The 22,471-nt window shown below is 40.0% G+C and overlaps 1 protein-coding gene and 1 pseudogene across 1 annotated transcript in view; both read left to right on the forward strand.

The window, feature by feature from the left end:
• The first annotated feature begins 242 nt into the window (after positions 1-242).
• Positions 243-22,471, forward strand: part of GDI2 (GDP dissociation inhibitor 2) — a 28,650-nt gene continuing 6,421 nt past the window's right edge. Inside the window, exons 1-6 of the mRNA NM_001033762.2 lie at positions 243-526; positions 10,340-10,447; positions 13,378-13,477; positions 15,995-16,129; positions 21,874-22,072; positions 22,332-22,463. Of these exons, the coding sequence (NP_001028934.1) occupies positions 482-526; positions 10,340-10,447; positions 13,378-13,477; positions 15,995-16,129; positions 21,874-22,072; positions 22,332-22,463 (719 nt within the window). The 5' untranslated portion in view covers positions 243-481. The remainder of the gene's footprint in view (positions 527-10,339; positions 10,448-13,377; positions 13,478-15,994; positions 16,130-21,873; positions 22,073-22,331; positions 22,464-22,471) is intronic.
• On the forward strand, positions 17,658-21,867 carry LOC132346906 (NADH dehydrogenase [ubiquinone] 1 beta subcomplex subunit 1-like; annotated as a pseudogene).

The following is a 22,471-nucleotide window of genomic DNA, read 5'->3' on the forward strand; positions in this document are numbered from 1 at the left end:
CCGCCCCGCCCTCGAAGGCCCGCGCGCGGCCGCCCCTGCCGCCCCCAACCAAGGCGGCAGCGCTTTGGGAACGGATCCGAAATCCACCAGGGCCTCGGCCCGCCCTTTTCTCGCGAGAGGTGGGAGAGGAAGCGGGTCGGGTGGGCGACGGAGACGTAGCCAATGAGCGAGCGGGAAGGGCGTGATCGACGGCTTCCTCCCGGCCTCGCCCCGGCTGCGGAGGCCGCGGTCGCAGCCCGCCTCTCTCTCCCTCGCAGCCTTCCCTACCCTCCCCGCCCCGTTCTTCTCTTCCCGTCTGAGGTGACGGCCGGCTCCCCGATCCACAGCTGCGTGTAGTCTCTGCCTCCGCTTCCGTTTTCCCTCGTGCCCCTTCTGGCCTGAGTGCTCGCCCCGCCGTCCGCCTCCTCCTCGGGGCAGCCGTAGCCCCAGACCCCTAGAGCTCTGAGCCTTCTCTGGGTCTCCGTCCGCGCCCGGCCCCGCCATGAATGAGGAGTACGACGTGATCGTGCTGGGCACTGGCCTGACGGTGAGGAGGGGCGGCGGCCTGGGGCCGGGAGGGGGCCGGCCGCAGGCCCTGCTCGCCCTGTTCTCCCCGCCCCCCGCGCCGCGAGGCCGGGGGTCTCTTCCCGGGGCGGGCGGGATCTCTCCGGGCAGGCCGGGCCTGCAGCCGGGCCTGCGGGGAGGGGACACCGCGGTGTGCAAAAGCCCGGCCCGGGCAGGTGTCTGGACCGGTTGGGGCGGCCGAGCAAGGGTCTCTGGGGAGGGCAAGGCCGAGAAAGCCCCGGTTGCGGCGTCGCTGCGCCTCCCTTGTTGGTCGAGGGCCTCTCGCGCCTGGAGACGGAAAGGAGTGGGGGAGGGTGAAGCCTAGCCCGGTGGTGTTTCCTTCTCAGCTTCCAGGCCCCGCTGCTAGTCAGTTTCGGTGACCAGTCACAGGTAACCGCTGTTGGGTAGGTAATTCAGGTCCGTGAACTTAAATTTTTTTTTTTTTTTTTGAGAAAACTGGTTTTCTTAGCCTCCTCCCCCACCCCAGGTGAGAAGCATTGTCCATTCCTGTGTAACCACCCTCCCAATCTCACTTGAACGACCATGGGATTGGAAATGATTTTTCCTCCAAATGGGTCTCACCTGGCTTTCGCCAGCCTTATGTGTGGTCTGTCCTTGACCGCCTCAGCGCTTCTGAACCTTTTCCCCTGAGAAAAGGAATTGATGATGAGTTGGTTGGTTGCTAGAGGCCAGGTGTTCCTGTCACCGTGGTAAATGTATTTTCCTAGCTGTCTGCTCAGAGGACTTCAGGTGATATTCCGCAGATAACGCAGGCAGGAGTTGTACTTCTTTTCTGTGCTTTTAAAAAGAAAATGAAGATAGCTCATCTTGCAAAAGAATTCTGTTTGAAGACAGGACCGTTTCCATTTATCAAAAGTTTTTTGAAAATTTGAAATTCTGACATGGGGCTGGCTGCTTCGTTTTAGAAGATGAACCCTGATTTTGATCTTGTGTTTTCCATATGAACTGATCTCAAAGTCCTGAGTCATTTGATGTAAATGTGTTGAAATGCATTGTAATCTCTCAAGATTTAAAATTTTTTTTCAGGTAGCATTCCAGAATAACTATTTTAGATTTCTCTGGACAAGAGAAAACTGAAACTTGCATTTGGCTAATATTCTTAGGAAAAAATTGTTGGAAACTTACAGTGATACTTTGCTGGCATGTTATTTTCTGTTTATGGTGATTTATGATGCTTGTTGGGTAATACTCATTTCTGAATGCTTCACTATGTTTGACCAGTCCAGAAAAAGACGGGACTGGCTGGGAAATTGTACAAAATAGATGAGAATGATGGAATGTGAGATATTGGGTTGAATTTCTTTGGTGGGCTGGTGGATGATGAGTAGGCCTACCCACTGCAGGATTGGGTTTTTTTTTTCTTTCCGTTTCCGAAGTGCTTAATTGGGATTCTGAGCTGAGCTTAGTAGTTTAGTTTGCCCGTTGGAATGGGCACTGTTGCTACCAGCCTTTTGTTAGAGCCAGTTAGTTCCACTGTGTTACTGCCGTTATTGCTGGTCTTTCAGATTTGCTCTTGATTAGGTCAGTTAAACATAGGCAAATGAATGCATATCCTTCCTCATGCAGGTTTCTTTCTTTTTTTTTTTCCCCCTTTCCTTTTTTTCCTCTCATGCTGGTTTCTACATGCCTAGCTCAGAAGGATCACTTTGTATCAAAGCGGGCAGTCTTAACTCTGTAACAACCAAGTTGCACCTTATTTACATTTTCATTTGGATTAATTGTGACCTTTTTGATGAATGGTAGGTGCATACTTACAAATCAGAGCAATTTCTGCTGTCATTTGTATAGCTGTGATAACTATTTCCTGTGAACCTTCCTAGAGTGTTGTTTCGAGATATTCTTTAGGAATTATATCAATTCGGAGCAATCATATCATTACTGTTGTATTACAGGCGTTGGTGGTAGTGATGATGGGATGCTTTTAATAATGGTAAATCTTTTACCCTCATTTTTATTGATAGGAGAACTTCGATTGCTTGAGACCACCAACGTTAAAAACCCTCAATTTATAATTTGAATATTTGATATCAACATACCATTTACTTAATTTTTAACTTACAAATATTTAGTGCCTGAGATTTAAGAACCTGAAAACAGGCATATGTTGTCAGTTATGGATACCAAATATTACGTGATTCTTGTGTGTTAATTTTAGTGCAATTAACTTGTTATTTTTAAAGTGTAAGGAAGTTTTGGGGTTTCTCTTTTCTAATGTGGCCATTGCTTTTTATGGATTATTATGTCTAAAATACGGTCATATTAGTGCACCAATATTGATAGTAACTTTAAAGAAGGGTTAAAACAGTTTGCTATAAACTAGAGCAAAATATTCATTCTGTCTATGAGAAGTGCAATGTTCTATATAGTTGAATATTTTAAGGAATTGATGGTTTTCCCTTTAAAGACCCCTAACATTTTTTGGAGGTATAGTAAGTGAGGAATGTATTTTTAAATGTACTGAATCATAGAAGCGCCTTTTCAGAACCAGAGTCCATAAAACATAGTTGGGAAACACCACTTTCCCCAATGAGCCGAAGCAGTTTAAAGACAGCACAGTGGAAAAGTTGAATTGATCTGGGGATTAAAGATTAATCAAAAGAACCATAATTTTTAGAAAAAAGCTTTCAAATGATATCACAGCTTCCTTAACAGACTAAGGAATGTAATGAACACCTGATAACAAGATTTCACAAAGGAAGGGTTAATTACTGAGTACTGCTGTAACACAATGGAGCCATTGAGGCCTCCTGAGCTCTTTGGGAACTTTGGCCTTCTTACTAAGTCCTCTTAGGCGGCTGGGCTTTGGTAGGTAGTTCTACAGTCTACTTTTCCTTTTTTCCCTCTTTGCTTACTTTGATGAGTAGACTGGGGACCATGGACATCCTCTGACCACTGATTTGCTGTATCTGATTGACTTTGGCCTTGGCAATGAATTCATGAATCTTAGAAATTGTGTGCTTAGTCTTAGAAATAGTAATACATAATAAAACAAGGGCGGCTAGCTCCACAGCTGCTTGTGCTTCCCAGCGGTATTTTGTGTTTTTTTCTGCATGGTAGTTTTCGTAAGGAGCTGTGAATCAAAAAAGACACTTTAGTGATCTCTAACCAGGTTATTCTCAGCATTATTTGTTTAAAACGTTGTTTTACATCCCAGACATACTTTTCCTCTTTTCTCTGTATTAAAATTTGTGACGCCGAAGAGGTTTTGTACCTGATTTTAAAAAAATCTTGAATTGCCTTTTGTATTTGCTCCTTGAAAATCTTTGCCGTTGCTATTAGAGTTCTGTGGACAAAGGACATTTTGTCCAGTGCAGTAGTGATCACAGAACCAATATATGCAGTTGTCTTATTTTTGAAAGGTATAAATACTGTGTAGGCAGTCTGTATTTTAAATCAGCCTCAAGTATACTGGTCCAGTAGAGTAGAAGTAAATCAGACATACATCAGCATTTTGAGGTAGTAGTGAGACGTTGGTTGGAAAGACCACTAGGTAAACCTGTGGCTCACATGTCTATGGCCATTGTGCTCGTTTATGGTCAGTATAAAGGCAAACACACCTGTCTGTGAGTAGCTTCTTGTCATACGAGGGGTAGCTATAATACGAGTTAATGTGAGAAAGTGTTGTTAAGAGAGTTCAATTCTCAGGGGGAATTCTGATACTGGAATCAAAAACTTTCATAAAGAAGGAGGTATTTAAGTTGGCTTTAAAACATAATAAGCAGGGTAGGGGAGGGGGTTTAGATGAAGGTAATCATAAGGTACAAACTTAAGTTATAAGATAATTAAGTACTAGGGATGTAATGTGTAACATGATAAAGAGACCACTGCTGTACATTATAAGTGAAAGCTGTTAGAGTAAATCTTTAAGTATTCTAATCACAAGGAAACATGTTTTTCTGTTTGATGTATCTACATGAGGTGATGGATGTTCACTAAACTACTGTGATATTCAAGATGTTTGTAATTCAAAGCATTATGCTTTACATCTTTACAGTGCTATAAATCAATGAGATCAATACTGGAAAAGATTAAAAAATACTGGTAAGCTTTGAACACAAGGAATGATTTTTCTAGGCAGAGAGAGCAGTGTAAGTCAGTATTAGAAGAGAACCTATGTTTAGGGGATGAGGGAGTTGGGAAGAAGGCATGTCACCAAGGATGTTGAAGACAGGCTCAGAAGTTTGAATTTCATCTTCTAGCCAGTAAGAGAGGATTTGAGCAGGAATGATATAATTAGAACCAAATTTCAAGATAAATTGACTTTTGACAAACATTTGAAGAAACATTCTGTTGAACACTGGCATTCATTTTTATTATGTTATTGCTGTAAGATACATACCGCTGAGGTGAACTGATTTAAGTTTTCTGGTTAGTATATTTTTCTCATATTTCTAGACAAGTAGCTTTCAAAAGGCACTTTTCTTTAACATGAGTTGTTAGGTACCTTGTTTTCCGGATCACATTTTTGTGTGGTTTTACTTTCTATTTTTTTTTTTTCTGCTTTAATTATACCAGAAATTTAAAATGCAGGAGAATTTAGAGTGTCTGGCTCTCTTCAAGCCTATGTTGCCCTTAAGTAGGAAGCGGCCGGGGTCAGGGGTTGGGTGCAGTATAGCTAATTGGTTCTTCCTGACCATTACCACACCCACACATCTACAGAGACTAGAATTTTGCTGCAGCTGAACTTTAACCATTTTGTTTAATCTGGTTACTTCTTTTCGTAGGACAGCATGAAGATGCCATTATCATAAAGAACTTGGATTCTGGGCCTGAGCCCAGTTCGGTGAATGACCTGCCTGAGATTGCTTGAGATTACCTAGTGCATCTCATTAGTGCATGCATGCATTCATTCATTCACTTATGCATATTGAGTACCTGACATGCTCTCAGCCCTAGAAGTAAAAGATAAACAAGGCATAATAGCAAAAAATAAATAAACCGAGAAAACAAAAACTTGGATTCTGAAGATGGTTTTTAGTTCTGATTATTTTGGTTGAGTCTCTGTATATTCTCCTGGTTCGATCCCTGAGTGGGGAAGATCCCCTGGAGAAGGGAAAGGCTACCCACTCCAGTATTCTGGCCTGGAGAATTTCATGGACTGTGTATAGTTCATGGGGTCGCAAAGAGTTGGACACGACTGAGCAACTTTCACGTTCACTTTTCAGGTCACTTTTGGGTGAGTTTGAAATTAAATGTGGAGCATTTTAGTTTTAAAACTGTGTTGGTTAACATCCATTCATATGTGTTTCCTGGTAAAAGTTATCAGTATTCTTGACATAGATGTTGAATGGTCCTGGTTTTCTAGTGTGAAAAAAGGAAATTCATTTGGAGTAGTTTCTCTGACTTTGTACTTTGCTTGTTATTCTGTATTCACCAGGTGGTAGTAGTGAATTTTAATTTTGAATTGTTAACGTACTGATGCTGCTAAGTCGCTTCAGTCACGTCCGACTCTGTGCGACCCCATAGACGGCAGCCCACGAGCCTCCCCCCGTCCCTGGGATTCTCCAGGCAAGAACACTGGAGTGGTTTGCCATTTCCTTCTCCAATGCATGAAAGTGAAAAGTGAAAGTGAAGTCGCTCAGTCGTGTCCAACTCTTAGCGACCCCATGGACTGCAGCCTCCCAGGCTCCTCCGTCCATGGGATTCTCCAGGCAAGAGGACTGGAGCGGGGTATTAAAGTTTTGGGATCATTAATATATACCCTGTACTCAGATACGATTCATGTTTTATCAGTGAGTTAATGACTTCATGTTGTAAAGTTTGAAGTATCACAGTCGTGCTACTATGTATTCTCTGGGCAGTGTGAAGCAGTCTTTTATTGATAGTTCAGTAGAATCAGTGAACCTGCGAATTTATTAATCAGCTTTTATCGTGTTTGCTCCAAGGCTCTTTAAAGGTAATTAGTATCAGCTCTTTGGACTGTGGAATCTTTATATTATTGGGTCCTTTATTAGGCCTCAGTCTCCGGAGGTTGTTTTAGAGCCATGTTCCAGGGAGTGGGGCATGCTTACTTGCAGTGGAGTGTGAAAAGTTATATATAGAAGCTCTGCAACACTCAAAGTTGCTGCTGTGATCTTGCTTCTGAAAGTTGAACCATGAAGTCTGCTTTTGTCGACTGGAAACATGAGTATTTGGTTTTCCTCTGTTGATGCTATTATCTGTTTCTGAGATTGTAAATATTACATCTACTTTCATATAATACGTTGAATCACATGTTATTGCTTCTTTTGATTTTTAAGCAAGGGACTTGCTTTGGATAATACTGGAGTTAAATTTTACAGTTAAAATACCTTCAGTTCTGTTTATCAAGTTAAAAGTCAATCTGTGGATGAAGATATCTGCAGTACATGTAGCCACTAAAGCATTTAAAAATATCTAGAGTATATAAGGAATTTTTGTATAACAGTAAAAAAGAGCCCATTTTAAAAATGAGCAAATAATATGAATAGACACTTAACACAAGTGTTGGGCAAGATATGAAACAACAGGAACTTTCATGTGTTGTTTGCACAAGTATAAATTGGTAGAACCATTTTGAAAAACTGTTTGGCAGTATTTTTACTCTCCTTGATAAATATCCAACAAGTGCATGCATGTAAGAAAGACACACTGAGAATGTTGATAGAGCATTATTTGTAACAGCCCCAAACTGGAAACTATCCCAGTGTCCATCAGTAGTAGCATGGATGAGTAAGTGTGGCATATCTGTAAGGAGTAGTCATTCAGTAGATTCCTATGACTTTGTTACTGTAGTGTGGTCCATGCTGCAAACCCTGAGAACTTACTAGAAATGCAGAAGGTTAGGCCTCACCCGAGATACATGGATTCAAAGTCTATAGTTTAACATGATCCCTGGGTGTTTGATAATAAAGTTTGAGCAGCACTGCTTTCCTCGGGATTCTTGAAATTGATCCTGGAGCAGGGGTATTAACGTTACCTGGGAGCTGGTGAGAAATGCAGATTCTCAGGCTCCATGAGGACCTGCTGGCTCAGAAGCTCTGTGGGGGTGGGGAGTCTTGCAGTCTTTTAACAAGCGTCAGGGTGATGTGGGTGCAAAGTAAACTTTTAGAATCTACTTCAGATTTACATTTCTAACAAATTCAGGGGTGATGACCAAGCCAGGAGCTCGCTGTGAGATCCTCTGCTGGTGGAGTTAGGCAAACCTGTGTAAGTCCACAAAGTCAGATTGTAGGTTGTCAGGCCCTGTGGTTTTCGACACTACAGTGCTGTTGTGGTACACTGAAAGCAACCGATGTGTAAAGGAATGGCCGCGGGTATAAGGAAGACTTCAGTTATAAATACAGCCTGCAGACTGGATTTGGCTCCTATATTTGGGGACCCCTGCTGTATAGCAAGAGTAAGAAAATTTAGACTGCAAGTAAATCATGGATGTTGACTAAAAGTTGTATACTACAAGATTCCATTTATTCAGAGTTCAGAAACTCTGGAAAAACAAATCTTTGCTCTTAAAAGTCATGAGCGTGGCTGAGGCTGAGAAGTGATTGTGGCTAGAGGTGGCCTACTGGGGTACTCAAAATGTGTTGTTTCTTGATCCAAATATAAAAAGATGCACCCTCCTGGAGTAAAATTTGAACCTGATAGTAACTAATTTAAAATATTTAAAAATATTAAAATGAATAGTACATTATGGAGGAAAATTTGAAATGTGTATGAATTTTTTAAGATAAAGATTTCAGAGTCAGGCTTTTAGAGGGAAGAGATTGTTCCCTGTGTGTGGAGTCTTGGATAAATTTGAGAAGCACTAGGATTTATAAAGTTACAGGGGATTACCTTTGTCCTTTAAAAAAAAAAAAAGTTATTATCACCTAAACTCTGGTATAATGGTTTTGAGTGAATGTATATCCCGTCTCTGTTTCTTCTCATTAATTGGATTCTTTCTTAACCTCTCTCCCCATCTTGATTTAATATGTCTCAGTATACTCATTCTTTATTTACCTTTTTTTCTGAGAGTGATCGTTTAATCAATTGGATGGTTCCTGGATGCTTCATTTAGGGCTCTAGTTTTCAAATTCTTGGTCTCAGGATCTACTTCCTCTTAAAAATTGAGGACCCTGATGAGCTTTTGTTTGTAAGAGTATCTCTCAATATTTATGCTATTAGAAATCAGTGCTGAGAAGTTAAAAATTTTTTATTAATTCACTTAAAGGTAACAAAGATAAACTCTATATGTTAATGTGAAAAACAATATTTTGAAGTATAACTGTTTTCTAAAACAAAAAAATGCCTTACCTGCTTCAGCGTTCAGTCTTTCATGGTTTTTGTCTTAGCTAAAGTATATGAAGAAAATTTGGCCTCCCTGGTGGCTCAGTGGTAAAGAATCTGCCTGCAGTGCAGGGAGACACAGGTTCAGTCCCTGGGTCAGGAAGATCCCCTGGAGGAGGGCATGGCAACCCACTTCAGTATTCTTGCTTGGAGAATCCCATGGACAGAGGAGCCTGGTGGGCTATAGTCCGTGGGGTCACAAAGAGTCTGACATGACAGAAGTGCCTTAAGCATTCACACACATGAACAAAATCAGGCTTTAGACAGATGTGTAGTTGGAAGGAGGAGGAGTATTTTAATAGCCTTTCAGATTGTTGTGGCTGTGCTTTGATTTATACCAAAACACAAGTGGCAAGTTTTTTTAAAGATTAATTTGCAATATGAAATTTGAAACCACATCACTGAACATTGTATACTCTATTAGATTAAAATACATTAATCTAGCTTGAACTTTGAATTAGCCCACTGTATGATTTTGTAACATCATTGGTCACTTGGGAAGTACTAGTTTACTAAGTTGCAGATCTTCTGGATTGTTGACACATTTCATTATGCAATATCAAAAACTCATATTTGTTAATGTCACTGACCCTGAAGAAGGGCATGGCAACCCACTCCAGCATTCTTGCCTGGAGAATCCCATGGACAGAGGAGCTTTGTGGGCTACAGTCCGTGGGGTCGCAAAGAGTCAGACACGGCTGAAGTGACTTAGCATGGATGCATGCAGTGTCACTGATGTTGTCTGAAAGGCTCTGACGTGCGTGTGGTATGGATATAAGTTTCCTAAAATTCAAATTTTCAATAAAGATTTTTGGCTTTTGTTATTGGCAGCAAACACTATCAGTTAATTTTCCTTGACATTCATTTTTGTGAAAATGTCTGCCCAGTACTTAAGTCTGAGTAAGCATAGTTTGTCAGTCAGTTACTTGTCCAAGTAAAAATGGTGATCCATGAAAAACATAGCTAGTTCAGCTTATGAGTTAGTCACCCAAAAGGCTTTCCTAGACCCAGCATTGCTTTATATATACTTCCCATTTTGCTACACAGGATATTTAAAAGATGGGTGTTTGAGGGTGTTAAGAGAGGTGACTTTTTATGCTTCATCAAGGATAGTTTTAAGTGAAACAGACCTTGTTTTTTTTAAACTATGAGTGTCTTGTGGTGAAGAATATAATGACTAGTGCAGTTGGAGCCACTGCCTTCATTTTATCCACCGTTGCTCTTGCAAATGTAACACAGTGGGAAAAAATGAATAATGTCTTAGTGTTGTTAAGAACATAGTTTTAACCTTGGGACCCAGAGGAGTCCACTGACCACACTTTGAACTCTGGTGGTTTTAGGGGTTTGTCCTTAAAGTTACATCATACATTGCCTGTACAAAAAGCATTAATTACTAAAAGAATGTTTAATGACAGGCTTATTAAAAAAATTGTGTTTGAAACATGCTATAGCACTTTTCCTTCCTTTGAAGATGTTTATGCTTTCCCTGTAGGAATGTATCCTGTCAGGTATAATGTCAGTGAATGGCAAGAAAGTTCTTCACATGGATAGAAACCCGTATTATGGAGGAGAGAGTGCATCTATAACACCGCTGGAAGATGTAAGTACTAGAGGGGATGAAGGTGCCTTTTGTGCTTCGAGTCTTTTCCTTGTGAATCTCTACTTTTTATGAATGGTTTCGGTTCTGTTTTTTTAAATAGATTATCTGTAGCATCTTAATTTTGGGGAGCTCCTCATTTGGGGCTTTTAGAAGAAATGTTTCATAGTCACCTCTGTTGCCATTCGGAGCAGGTACCGGTTGTCCCTTGGAGGTAATAGAGTGTAGACTGGATGGGGTGCTTGGGGGCCACACCAGTGCTGATCACAGCCACTCAAAGATTTTATCCCTGTTTTTTCGGATGGCAGATAGTTTCTGTGGGCTTTCAATCACAGAGATGGGCTGAGAGAACCCAGGTTATATGACTCCAAAGCTTAGTGCCCTTTTATTTTATTGAAATATAGTTGATTTACAATGTTGTGTTAAGTTATGCTGTACAGCAGAGTGATTCAGTTACACATATGTATATATCCATGTGCACACATTCTTTTTCATATTTATTTTTTGGCTGATCCCATGTTGTTGCAAATTTCATTAAATTTCAGCTGAGCTATTTAAAATCCTAAAAGATGATGCTGTTAAAATGCTGCACTCGGTATGCCAGCAATTTGGAAAACTTAGCAGTGGTTGCGGGACTGGAAAAGGTCAGTTTTCAGTCCAGTCCCAATGAAAGGCAATGACAAAGAATATTCAAACTACTGTATAATTGCCCTCATTTCACATGCTAGCAAGGTAATGCTCAAAATCCTTCAAGCTATGCTTCAATAGTATGAGAATCAAGAGCTGGATTTAGAAAAGGCAGAGAAACCAGAGATCAAATCGCAAACATCCATTGGATCATAGAAAAAGCAAGAGAATTCCAGAAAAATATCTATTTCTGCTTCCTTGACTATGCTCAAACCTTTGACTGTGTGCTTTGCAACAAACTGTGGAAAATTCTTAGAGATGGGAATACCAGACCACTTTACCTGCCTCCTGAGAAACCTGTATGCAGGACAAGAAACAACAGTTAGAACTGGACACAGAACAACATTCCAAATTGGGAAAGGAGTACATCAAGGCTGTGTGTTATCACCCACCTTATTTAACTTATGTGCAGAGTACATCATGCAAAATGTGGGGCTAGATGAAGCACAAGCTGGAATCAAGATTGCTGGGAGAAATATCAATAACCTTAGATACACAGATGACATCACTTTGATGGCAGAGAGCAGAGAGGCCCTAAAGAACCTCTTGATGAAGGTGAAAGAGGAGAATGAAAAAGCTGACTTAATACTCAACATGCAGAAACTGAGGTCATGGCATCTGGTCCTAACTTCATGGCAAACAGATGGGGAAAAAGTGGAAATAATGACAGATTTTATTTTCTTGAGCTCCAAAATCACTGGGGACAGTGACTGCAGCCACAAAATTAAGATACTTGCTCCTTGGAAGAAAAGCTATGATGAACCTAGACAGCATATTAAAATCAGAGCCATCACTTTGCTGATAAAGGACCTTATAGTCAAAGCTATGGTTTTTCCAGTAGTCATGTATGGATGTGAGAGTTGGACTATAAAGAAGGCTGAGTACCAAAGAATTGATGCTTTTTGAATTGTGATGCTAGAGAGTCCTTTGGACAGCAGGGAGATCAAACCAGTAATCCTAAAGGAAATCTGAAAGAACGGATGCTGAAGCTGAAGCTCCTGATGAAGCCACTTTGGCCACCTGATGAAGAGCTGGCTCGTTGGAAAAGACCCTGATGCTGGAAAAGATGGAGGGCAAGAGCAGAAGCAGGTGGCAGAATATGAGATGGTTCAGTAGCATCCCTTACTCATTGGACATGAGTTTGAGCAAACTCTGGGAGATAGTGAAGAACAGGGAAGCCTGGCTTACTGCAGTTCATAGGGTTGCAGAGTCAGATATGACTTAAGGACTGAACAATTAACAACAACATTTTTTATGGCTGCATAATACTCCATCATGTATATGTAAAGCATCTTCTTTATCCTTTCCTCTGTCGATGGACATTTGTTTCCATGTCCTGGCTATTGTAAGTCATGGTATAAGGAACTTTGGGGTGAATGTATTCTTTCTAACCGCGTTTTTCTATGCTTCAATAGTATGAGAATCTAGAACTTCAGATGTACAAGCTGTATTTAGAAAGGGCAGGAATGGGATTGCTGAACCTTATGGTAGTTATTTTTAGTTTTTTAAGGAACTTCCATACTGTTCTCCATAGTGGCCTTACCAATTTACATTCCTCCCAGCAGTGTAGGAGGAATCCCTTTTCTCCACACCCTCTCCAGCATTTATTGTTTGTAGACTTACTGATAATGGCCATTCTGACCAGTGTGAGATGATACCTCATGCAGTTTTGATTTGCATTTCTCTGGTTGTTGAACATCTTATCATGTGCATTTTGGCCATCTGTATGTTTTTGGAGAAATGTCTGTTCTTATCCTCTGTCCATTTTTTGATTGAGTTGTCCTCTTTTGTAATATATGTGAGAACTTGGGTCCCCCCCGCGGCCCTCACTTGGGGTTTTTATTGAATGAATATATACAAACTTTGTTTATTTTGTTCCACCTTAGCAATAGGATTCATGAGTTTGAGTGAATATTAAATTTTAAGTTGCAAGCTGCTTTTTATCTAGAGTCTCAAACTTTGCAGAATTAGTACTTCAGTAACAGTTTGTTCTGCATTCTTGCTAGTAAAGAGCAGACACACACCACCTCTGCGATGTTTATTTTACCATTTATTAGTTTAGTAATGTATTTAATTTGTGGATGTGTTAGAATATTGCAAAGTGGCCTGAGTAAAAATGAAATGCCCTTGTTGTCCTTTACCTCATGTTGGTGGTATTTTGCTATATCAGAATCACTTCATCAAAAGTAGTTGCATAATGAAAGTTAAATTTTGTCACATTATGGGTGTTTTTGTTTTGGTTTTAGTTATACAAAAGATTTAAGATACCCGGAGCTCCACCAGCATCCATGGGCAGAGGAAGAGACTGGAATGTTGACTTAATCCCCAAGTTCCTTATGGCAAATGGTAAAGAATTCCAACTTAACTTTGTAACAGGACATTGACTCCGATTTGAAAGTAGAAAGTAGTCGTTGACTCTTAATAGAGTATTATGCCGAGTAGGTGGAAGTGGATTTTGTTGAATGGAACAGTATGGTGAGTAATAGGGTCCGTTAAAGGCTTCAAGGGTCAGTACGTTAAGAATGGAGGGAGGAGGCACTGACTTATCAGTAATTTGTTTTGGAGAAACAAAATTATGCTCTGGCATCATACACGTCAAAATTGTGTTTGTAACAGACTTCCTCTTGATACTTGGTGACAATCTTAGATAACTGGGCCTTCAGAAACATCCATTTTAATATTTTTCTAGTTTGTAGGCTTTCACTGTTATTTTTTCATTTTGATTGTTGATATTTTCAATTAGAGCAGCTAAGTATCTATAAATTGCTGTGGTTTTAGCATCTTTTTCTACGAGCTTGAAAAACTAAATTGTAGTCTGTGTCCCGTGAAAATGTTTGCGCCGCCCCTTCCCCCTTGGAATTTGTGTTCTATAGTTTGTTTCAGTGGAAAGATCTTATTTGAATTTAATCCTGGATTTAAATAAGTGAATTTTCTTGAGGTTAATTGTAAATACAAAAAGTTTATTACTTAAATAATTAAAATTAGAAAACACAGATGAGCAGAAAGGAAATAAAATTTGCATAACCAAAATCTTACCATCTTGAAACATGGTTAATATTTTGGTGTATAATCTACCAGTTCCCCCCCCCCCCCACCTCCCAGGTAACATCTTTTTCAGTCATTATACTGTGAATGTTTGAGAGAGAGGGAGGGAGGGAGGGAGGGATGGAAGTGGGGTGGGGTGGGGTGGTGGAAGAGATAAGTCTCATTGTCCACTCCAGGAAGTACAGCATGGGGATTCAGGCAGGGCTCTTTAAGACATTTCCTTTATATTGCCAGATTTTACTTTCGCCGGTAAACTGTGCCGCTTCCCCAATACCTTTACCATGCCCAGATATGATTCATTTTAGGTTTTGTGAATTTTGTCATACTAAAAGATGGAATAATGGAATTTTAATATATATCTGCTTACTGGAGGGTGAAATTTCTAGTTCATTGGCTTTCATGCCCTTTATTGCTTTCTGCTTTTAACATTTTTCTGTAGACATTTTTGTGTTTTTCTTTATTAATGTAAAATAGCTCATTATAAAGGCTGTTAAATGCCCTTTTAAAGTATGTTGAAAGTATCTTCAGAAAAGGCAGTGGCATCCCACTACAGTACTCTTGCCTGGAAAATCCCCTGGATGGAGGAGCCTGGTAGGCTGCAGTCCATGGGGTCACGAAGAGCCGGACATGATTGAGCGACTTCACTTTCACTTTTCGCTTTCATGCATTAGAGAAGGAAATGGCAACCCACTCCAGTGTTCTTGCCTGGAGAATCCCAGGGACGGGGGAGCCTGGTAGGCTGCCTTCTATGGGGTTGCACAGAGTCGGACACGACTGAAGCGATTTAGCAGAAGCAGCAGAAAGTATCTTTTCCAGTTTGTCATTGGCCTTACATGTAATTCTTGTGTTTTATTTCTGTACAAAAGCGTTTAGTTTTCATGAAGTCATTGGTTGATCATTCTGTTACTGGTTTTGATTTGAAAGGCTATCTTTAAAATTGCAAATTCTGATAGCTACTTCTAATGGTATTATGGTTTCTTTTTTCCACTGTAGAAATAAGTTCATCTATTTTACCGAATGAATAAATTTATTTTATTACCCCGTTATTTGAGAAGTAGGGATAGAAATTTATTTTCAAATTGATCAGTTGTCCCTCAGCATCATAATATCTTTTCTACTCTGATTAGGAAACTGTCATCATATATTAAATTCTTATATGTGTGTCTCTGTTTTATACTGATTTATGGACTAATTAATTTACAGTATATTGAAATATCTGACTGCATAAAGGTTTCCTCATTACTTTTTTATTCTAAAAAAAGTTTTTTGGATTGTCCTTATATGTTTATCCTTTCAAATAAGTTTTAAAATAATTTTGTTTGGTTTCTCAAAGAAGTTTACTACTTCTAGTATACTAAAATTTCTTTTGGTTTATCCTAGATTTTTCTTGATCCAAAACTAGTGTTCATTTTAATAAATATAAATTGACTTAGAAACTGAAAAACACAAATTCCTGGAATACTTTGCCTGAGTTGCCTCTCTTTAATATGCAGTAGGAACCTTAAAGAAACCCAGACCTATTTGTAATAGTACTGTAATTCTAAACCTCATACTTCTAATAATTATTGTATAATTTTTACAAAAGCGAGTTGATAAAGTTATTCACCTTGAAGTTGTAACATTTGAAAAAAAGGCTAAATTTGCCAAACAATACGTCTGCATTCTGATTGTCCTATTAGAAATGGCTTTGAGGACTTTTGTAGGAGCTAATGGATGATGCGAAGAAAAAATTGGAAAGCCATTAGTATCAGTAAACTACTTCTAACTTTTGAAAGTAGTAAGATGTAAGTAACAGTTTGAATTATGTGACTCCTACAGGTCAGCTGGTTAAGATGCTGCTTTTTACGGAGGTTACTCGCTATCTGGATTTCAAAGTGACTGAAGGGAGCTTTGTTTATAAGGGAGGAAAGATCTACAAGGTTCCTTCCACTGAAGCAGAAGCCCTGGCATCTAGTAAGTAATTTTATATTCACAGAATATTAAAACTTTATAGTGGAAAGGGATCTTAGGGATAAAATTCAAAGTCCCCTGCATTGGCCATGCCCCCACTCACCCCCTGAACATAGTCATTGGATGTCTGTTATGTGCCAGACGTTATTCTCGGCAGTTGACAATATGTCCGTAAACAAGATGTTCAAAAGTGCCTCCCCCTCTGACGCCTCGGAGAGCTTTTATCTGGGAGCTTGTTGCTGGTGAAGCTGGGCCTTCCTGGGTCTAGTGTCTCTTTTCAGATGAATAATTCAGATGCATTGCTGTTTCGTGGAGTTTCCCGTGTGCTAGGTTCTGTGGGAGACGCTTCACATTCTTACTGAATTGCGAAGCCTTCGTGAGGTAGGGTTTCCAGTTTATAGGTGAGAAACCTCAGGCCTGAAATGACGTAGGAAGTGAGAGGCACGAAGGCACAGGAACCCTGGTAGGCTGCTGCAGAGCCCGTGAGCTGATCGCCGTCTGCGCTGACTGCCAGTGCCTCTGTCCCGCCTGCTGTCCTGGGGCCATGTCCGGTCCCTGGTACTGTGCCCACTCTCCAGCATCTCTGTTCCTAGGAGTTCCCAATGAGGATGGAGTGATTTTATTCCGAGTTAACGTCTTCTGTTCTGAGTCTTACTAAATAGCAAACACCCCTAGAAAGGACCTTCCTTCCTTTTAAGGTGATTTTGTTGCCATGAGGAATGAGCAGTTTGAGGAAGGATCAGTGTGTATAACTGAAGGCAGATAAATTTTCTAAGTGCTCTAGGAGTTCAGAGGAGGGAAAGGTTTGATTTTGGAGAACAGGAAAAGTGCCAGTTAATTCTCCAGGAATTTTTTTGGCAGTTCCTCTAACTCCATTTATTTACTTCTTACTATTAGGGGAGAAAATATTGGGCCTAAAGTGTTGAAAGACACTGTAGTTAGAAAGTAGAAACTAGCACTAAGGATAGGGGCTGGATTGGGAGTGACAGGTGGTGGGGAAGCAGCAGCTCCTGCTTGAGTGGACGGAGTCCTTGCTGTGAGCCTGGGTTGGAAATCAGTCTTGTCAGTGATGTGCATCTGATGTAAATAAAGTGTCCTCATAGAAATCAGAGTCCAAGAGTTTGAAAATTCTTTTAAACACCGTTTGTGGTACGATTTTTTTATTTAAAAGTTTTACACTCTCTTGAGCCTCTTAACCTATATTAATAGCTTCAACCACCTCCTTAGTTTAAAAAAAGTTGAAGGATTTAACCTTTTGAGTTTTATTTTTCCCTTTTGACTTAATATTTTCAAATATGTAAAACAGTTACATGACTTGAAAGTCAAAGTTATATTAAAAGATATATTTAGAGTCTTGTTCTTACCTTTGCCATTCCATTCTTTCCACTTTGTTAGGTGGTCATTTTTACTTATTTCTGACTTATCCTCATGTTTCTTTTTTTTTTTTTTCCCCTCATGTTTCTTTTTATAAAAATAAGCAAATGGGTCCGGAGGCCACTGCTTCCTCCAGCGCAAAGTGGCTGCGCTCGCCGCTGTCCTTGGTCGTGGGGTCGTTGTTGGCTCCGAGGCCGCAGCATTCATGATGGACTTACTTCAGGTTGTGCGTGACCACTGGGTACATGTACTTGTCCCTGTGGGATTTGTCTTGGATATGATCTGGATAGGAAGAATGACGAAAAGCTAACTGCCTTCTGGAACAAGAGTCTGTTATATAAAAGGGAATTGAAACCTAATGAAGAAGTCACCTGGAAGTAATGGCTACAGCTGAATTACAGAATGTTCACGTTTTTTAAATTATAAGAGAAATAACACTCATTATTTAATTTGAAAAAAATTTAAAAAAAAAGCAAATGTATTTAATCTATATATTTTTAAGGTTAGATTTATTGAGGTTTAATTTACATACAAGTAGGATTTACCTGTTTTAACATACATTATTATGAATATTTGCTAAATTGCTGCCTTATTGTCAGCTGTTTGTACTGATGGGTAGGATTTTGAAGGTGGAATGACAGGCAGGACAGTTCAGGGCAGGATGAATAAACAGGATTGGAAATGTGTAGAGGGTGGGAAGTTCAAGAGAAAGATAAAACCATTGTTTTATACTTAAATAATAGCTAACATTATGTACAGGCACTTGTGCACAATTATTTGTGTGTATTGTCTAAGTTGATTGTACATAGCCTTTCACGACAGCCCTCTGAGATGTGCTATTCTTGGCATGTACATGAGGGAACACTGAGGTATACAGGTGTGAAAGAGCCCATGAATCTCATAGCTCATGACTAGTGAGAATAGTTTGAAGCCACATTTGTCTGACTCAAGAACCCCACACTTAACCACTGAACTATGTAGTATGTAAATATATAGCTTCTCAGATACTTTAACAGCTGCCACTCAGCCTCTAATTCTCTTTTTCCTCTGTGTTGCACCCCATGGACTGTACGACCCCATGGACTGTAGCACGCCAGGCTCCTCTGTCCATGGAATTCTCCAGGCCAGAATACTGGAGTAGGTAGCCATGTCCTTTTCCAGGGGATCTTCTGATCCAGGGATTGAACCTAGGTCTCCCACATTGCAGGCAGATTCTTTACCATCTAAGCCACCAGGGAAGTCCATGTAGTATATAAATATATAGTTCCTCAGATATTTTAATGACTGGCACACACCCTCGAATTCTTTTTTTCTCTGTGCTGCACATTTCCAGTGCCTGTGGTTGTTTCTCATATAATGTGTTGTCTAGGTCTCTTGGCCACTTTTCTTTGAAAATTCTGACTTGCCAAGATTACCATAGATAAGATAGAATTGAGCCAGACCAGACCTGATGCTTCAAATGTTGTATGCCGACTCAGTTTCAGTGGAACCTTTACTTTCCTTGGCCAATATATTTTTATTAACATAGCCTAAGTGGAGATAATGGAGGACGAGGAGTCTCGCGTGCTGTAGTCCATGGGGTTGCAGAGAGTCAGGCAGGACTGAGCGACTGAACAACAACAAGAAGCCTAAGTTTTTGTTGGGTTTTTAAGGAGCTGTATATAATGTTGGTTCTTGTGGTAGGTCATAATGCCAACTAAAACCTCAAGGTTTCAATAAGTATTTGTTCATTGGTCAAATGTTATTTTAGTCAAGTAAACGAGAAAGATATTTGGCCTCTAGAGTAATGTTGAACACAGATACTTAGAAAAGTTTGAGACATTTTCCTGAATAGCTTTGAAATGTGCCCAGCAAAACCTTGTGTCCTCAGTTGAATCTTTAGCTTGCTTGTTCTCACTCTTCTGCTGTGAGGCATCTGTTTGTCGGGGGCACCTTTGACAGCACAGAGCCGAGTGACCGGGGGCTCCTGGTGGTGGTAGGTATGCCCACTGCGGGGCCAGCTGCAACCTGGGGTGAGGCTGTTGAGGTCCACCATTGGAACGCCGCATCGCATGCCGTGTCTCTGCTTTTCCTGTGACATTCCTTCTGCTTCATTTCTTAATTCTCTTGTCAAATCTTACACCTGTTAATTGGAATGCTTTTTCCTTTTCTCCTCCTGAAACTGCTCTAGATTTTTGTAGCTTTTGTCTTGACACAGGTGTCTGTTTTGGCAAATAAATCTCAATGTGCAAGTGCATGAAAGAAGGTAAAGCTATTTGAAATGAAGTGAAGGCACAACAACTCAATGGACTAAGTGTGAAAAAGAGTTTTTGTAGTCCCTTTATCATATACTTTGAGTATTTTCTTTGTATATTGTGTGTCCAGTATATGAATGTCAACTTCTTTTATATTCACTCCCATTGGATATTAATTATTTGGAGTGGATATTTATCGGGCACTTGTTACATGGCGGGGACCCATCTAAGAAGGTCTGGGGTAGGGAGGGGGCAGCAGAGGAGAAAAAAGTAAACAAGTGCTTTTCCTGTTTGTGCTTCCGTTAGTGGGAGGCTGGCTGTGCATGATAAGGAGAAGCATTTCAGCTGGTAATATAATCGGATATAAAAGCGTATCAGATGGTGGTGGAGATGAAAGGAGAGGGTGTGGGCGGGGCTGCTGTTTTAAATAGGGTGACCAGTAAAGGTGTCGTCATATAGAAGTAGCTGTTATAAAAATTATACTGTAGAAAATAGTACATGAATCTTTTAAATTACGACCTTTTCAGAGCCTCAGGTCTCTCAGATGTTGGTGATCACACAGGGATTTGGTTCTGACATAAGGACTGGAGGAGCAGCTTAGAGAGGCTCCTTTGTGTTGGGAGAGGCTCCTGTCAGTCTCAAGGCTTGGAGGAGGCAGGGAGAGGAATCAAGAGGAAAGAAGAGAAAAGAAAAGAATGGGGAACTGAAGGAAGCAGTAGATTTTCATTTTTATTTTAAAAGATGCTATGTGGTAACTCCACAGTGAGCTATTGGTAAGAGCTCTAGGTTCCAACAGACGCGTCCACCAGAGTGACTCCTGAGTTGTAAGTGCGTTGGCGTGGTGACTTGTGTTTTCTTTGGCTCTCACACCTTCCCCTGATGGCTATACTTGTGTCTTAAGTAGCATAATAGAATATTTCTTTTTAGCTTTATGCTTTTTATTGTGTATGCATTCTGTCCACTTTTTTTTAATTTAAAAGCTAAGTTATATAAGTATTGATTAAAAAGGTTAAATGTAGTCAGGTGTCATGAATCGTCTCATGATCATTTTAATTTTCAATTTTGTTGATTTCAACTGTTGTCTTGGGGGGAAAATGTTTAAAGTATCAAAATATTCAACCGTCAGTGGATATAAAAGAAATGGTTAAGAATTTTTATGTAAAGCTCCAGTTGTTTTTTTTAAGCAGCTGTATGGTTTAAGAAAGGGGCAGCAGGAGAGGGACCCAGGAAACTTTGTTCTGTTTTGACCTTGTCTTTCTACCAGCTGTTCACAGCAGTGGGAATCCTGACTGGCAGGAGGAGCTGAAAGCTTCTTTCATGGTGGTTCATAGCTTTCTCCTCACCTCTTTTTTAGTGTAAAAAGCAGTGAGCTGCCTATCTATCTAGGACTTCATTAAAGTGACTGGAAGCGTAACCAGCATCTAAATTTCTTTGAGGACACTTTGTTCTTGGTATCTAAGCTGCTTTTCCATTAAATGCCAGAGTGTATCTTAGCATACAGAAAAAGAAAAAAATGAGCATTTTGAATTTTAGGCAGTTGGAATACAGATCAGAGTTGTGGAAAGAACATTCAGATAGATGCCTTCATGAGTAATAGTTTTTCACAGTTGTATTTGTACCTAATATAATTAAAGTTGTTATATTTAATTAATTATTGGTTATAATTACTTGTAATTGTAGAATTGAAGACTTAATAGCTGATCTGTTGTAATTATGGGAAGCCCAGTTGTCTCAGTGGTAGAGTCCACCCACCAATGTAGGAGACTCTAGTTCTATCCCTGGGTCGGGAAGATTCCCTAGAGGAGGAAATGGCTACCCACTCCATATTCTTTCCTGAAGAATCCCATGGACAGAGGAGCCCAGGGGGCTACAGTCACTGGGGTCACAAAAGAGTCGGACAGTTTAGGGACTACATAATTATGACAGTGTATTTCATAGTGTTACGAAACTGTCGTTTATATTAAAGAAATGGTTAAGAAAGAAAGAAAGTTCATTTATTTTAAAACTCCTGTATTTTAAATTGCACATTGCATTGTAAGAGCCTAAGATAGCAACATGGGATATTTAGACTTTGCTCTCACACTTACTTTTCTTCAGTGTCCTTTTGTGAGTGTGTCTTTTTGAAAATTTCTTTTTTAGGCCTAATGGGGCTGTTTGAAAAACGTCGATTCAGAAAATTCCTGGTATATGTCGCCAACTTTGATGAGAACGATCCTCGAACTTTTGAGGGCATTGATCCTAAGAAGACATCAATGCGAGAGGTGTATAAGAAATTTGACTTGGGCCAAGATGTTATAGATTTTACTGGTCATGCCCTGGCACTTTACAGAACTGATGAGTAAGTCTTCTGGTTTTTAGATTTGTATTTTTCTTGGAATTGTCACTGAATTTCCCAATTCTGCAGAGTGGAAATTCTAACAAAACAAATACATAGCTATATTATACTATAAAAAAGAAGTTGAGCTTCAGTTTAGTGTTAGAGCCTTATAAGTAAAATATGGAAGGATTGAATTGAAATCCTTTCAGATAACAATTTTAAATTGAGCAGAGGAATGCAAACCAGAGTGCTTTTCTAATGTTCATTTCCTTTTGTTTAGCTATTTAGATCAGCCATGTTGTGAAACCATTAATAGGATTAAACTTTACAGCGAATCTTTGGCAAGATACGGCAAAAGCCCATACCTTTATCCACTCTACGGCCTTGGAGAACTGCCACAGGGATTTGCACGGTGAGAGC

This window comes from Bos taurus, chromosome 13, assembly GCF_002263795.3.
Source record: "Bos taurus isolate L1 Dominette 01449 registration number 42190680 breed Hereford chromosome 13, ARS-UCD2.0, whole genome shotgun sequence".
In the NCBI taxonomy this organism is placed as follows: Eukaryota; Metazoa; Chordata; class Mammalia; order Artiodactyla; family Bovidae; genus Bos; species Bos taurus.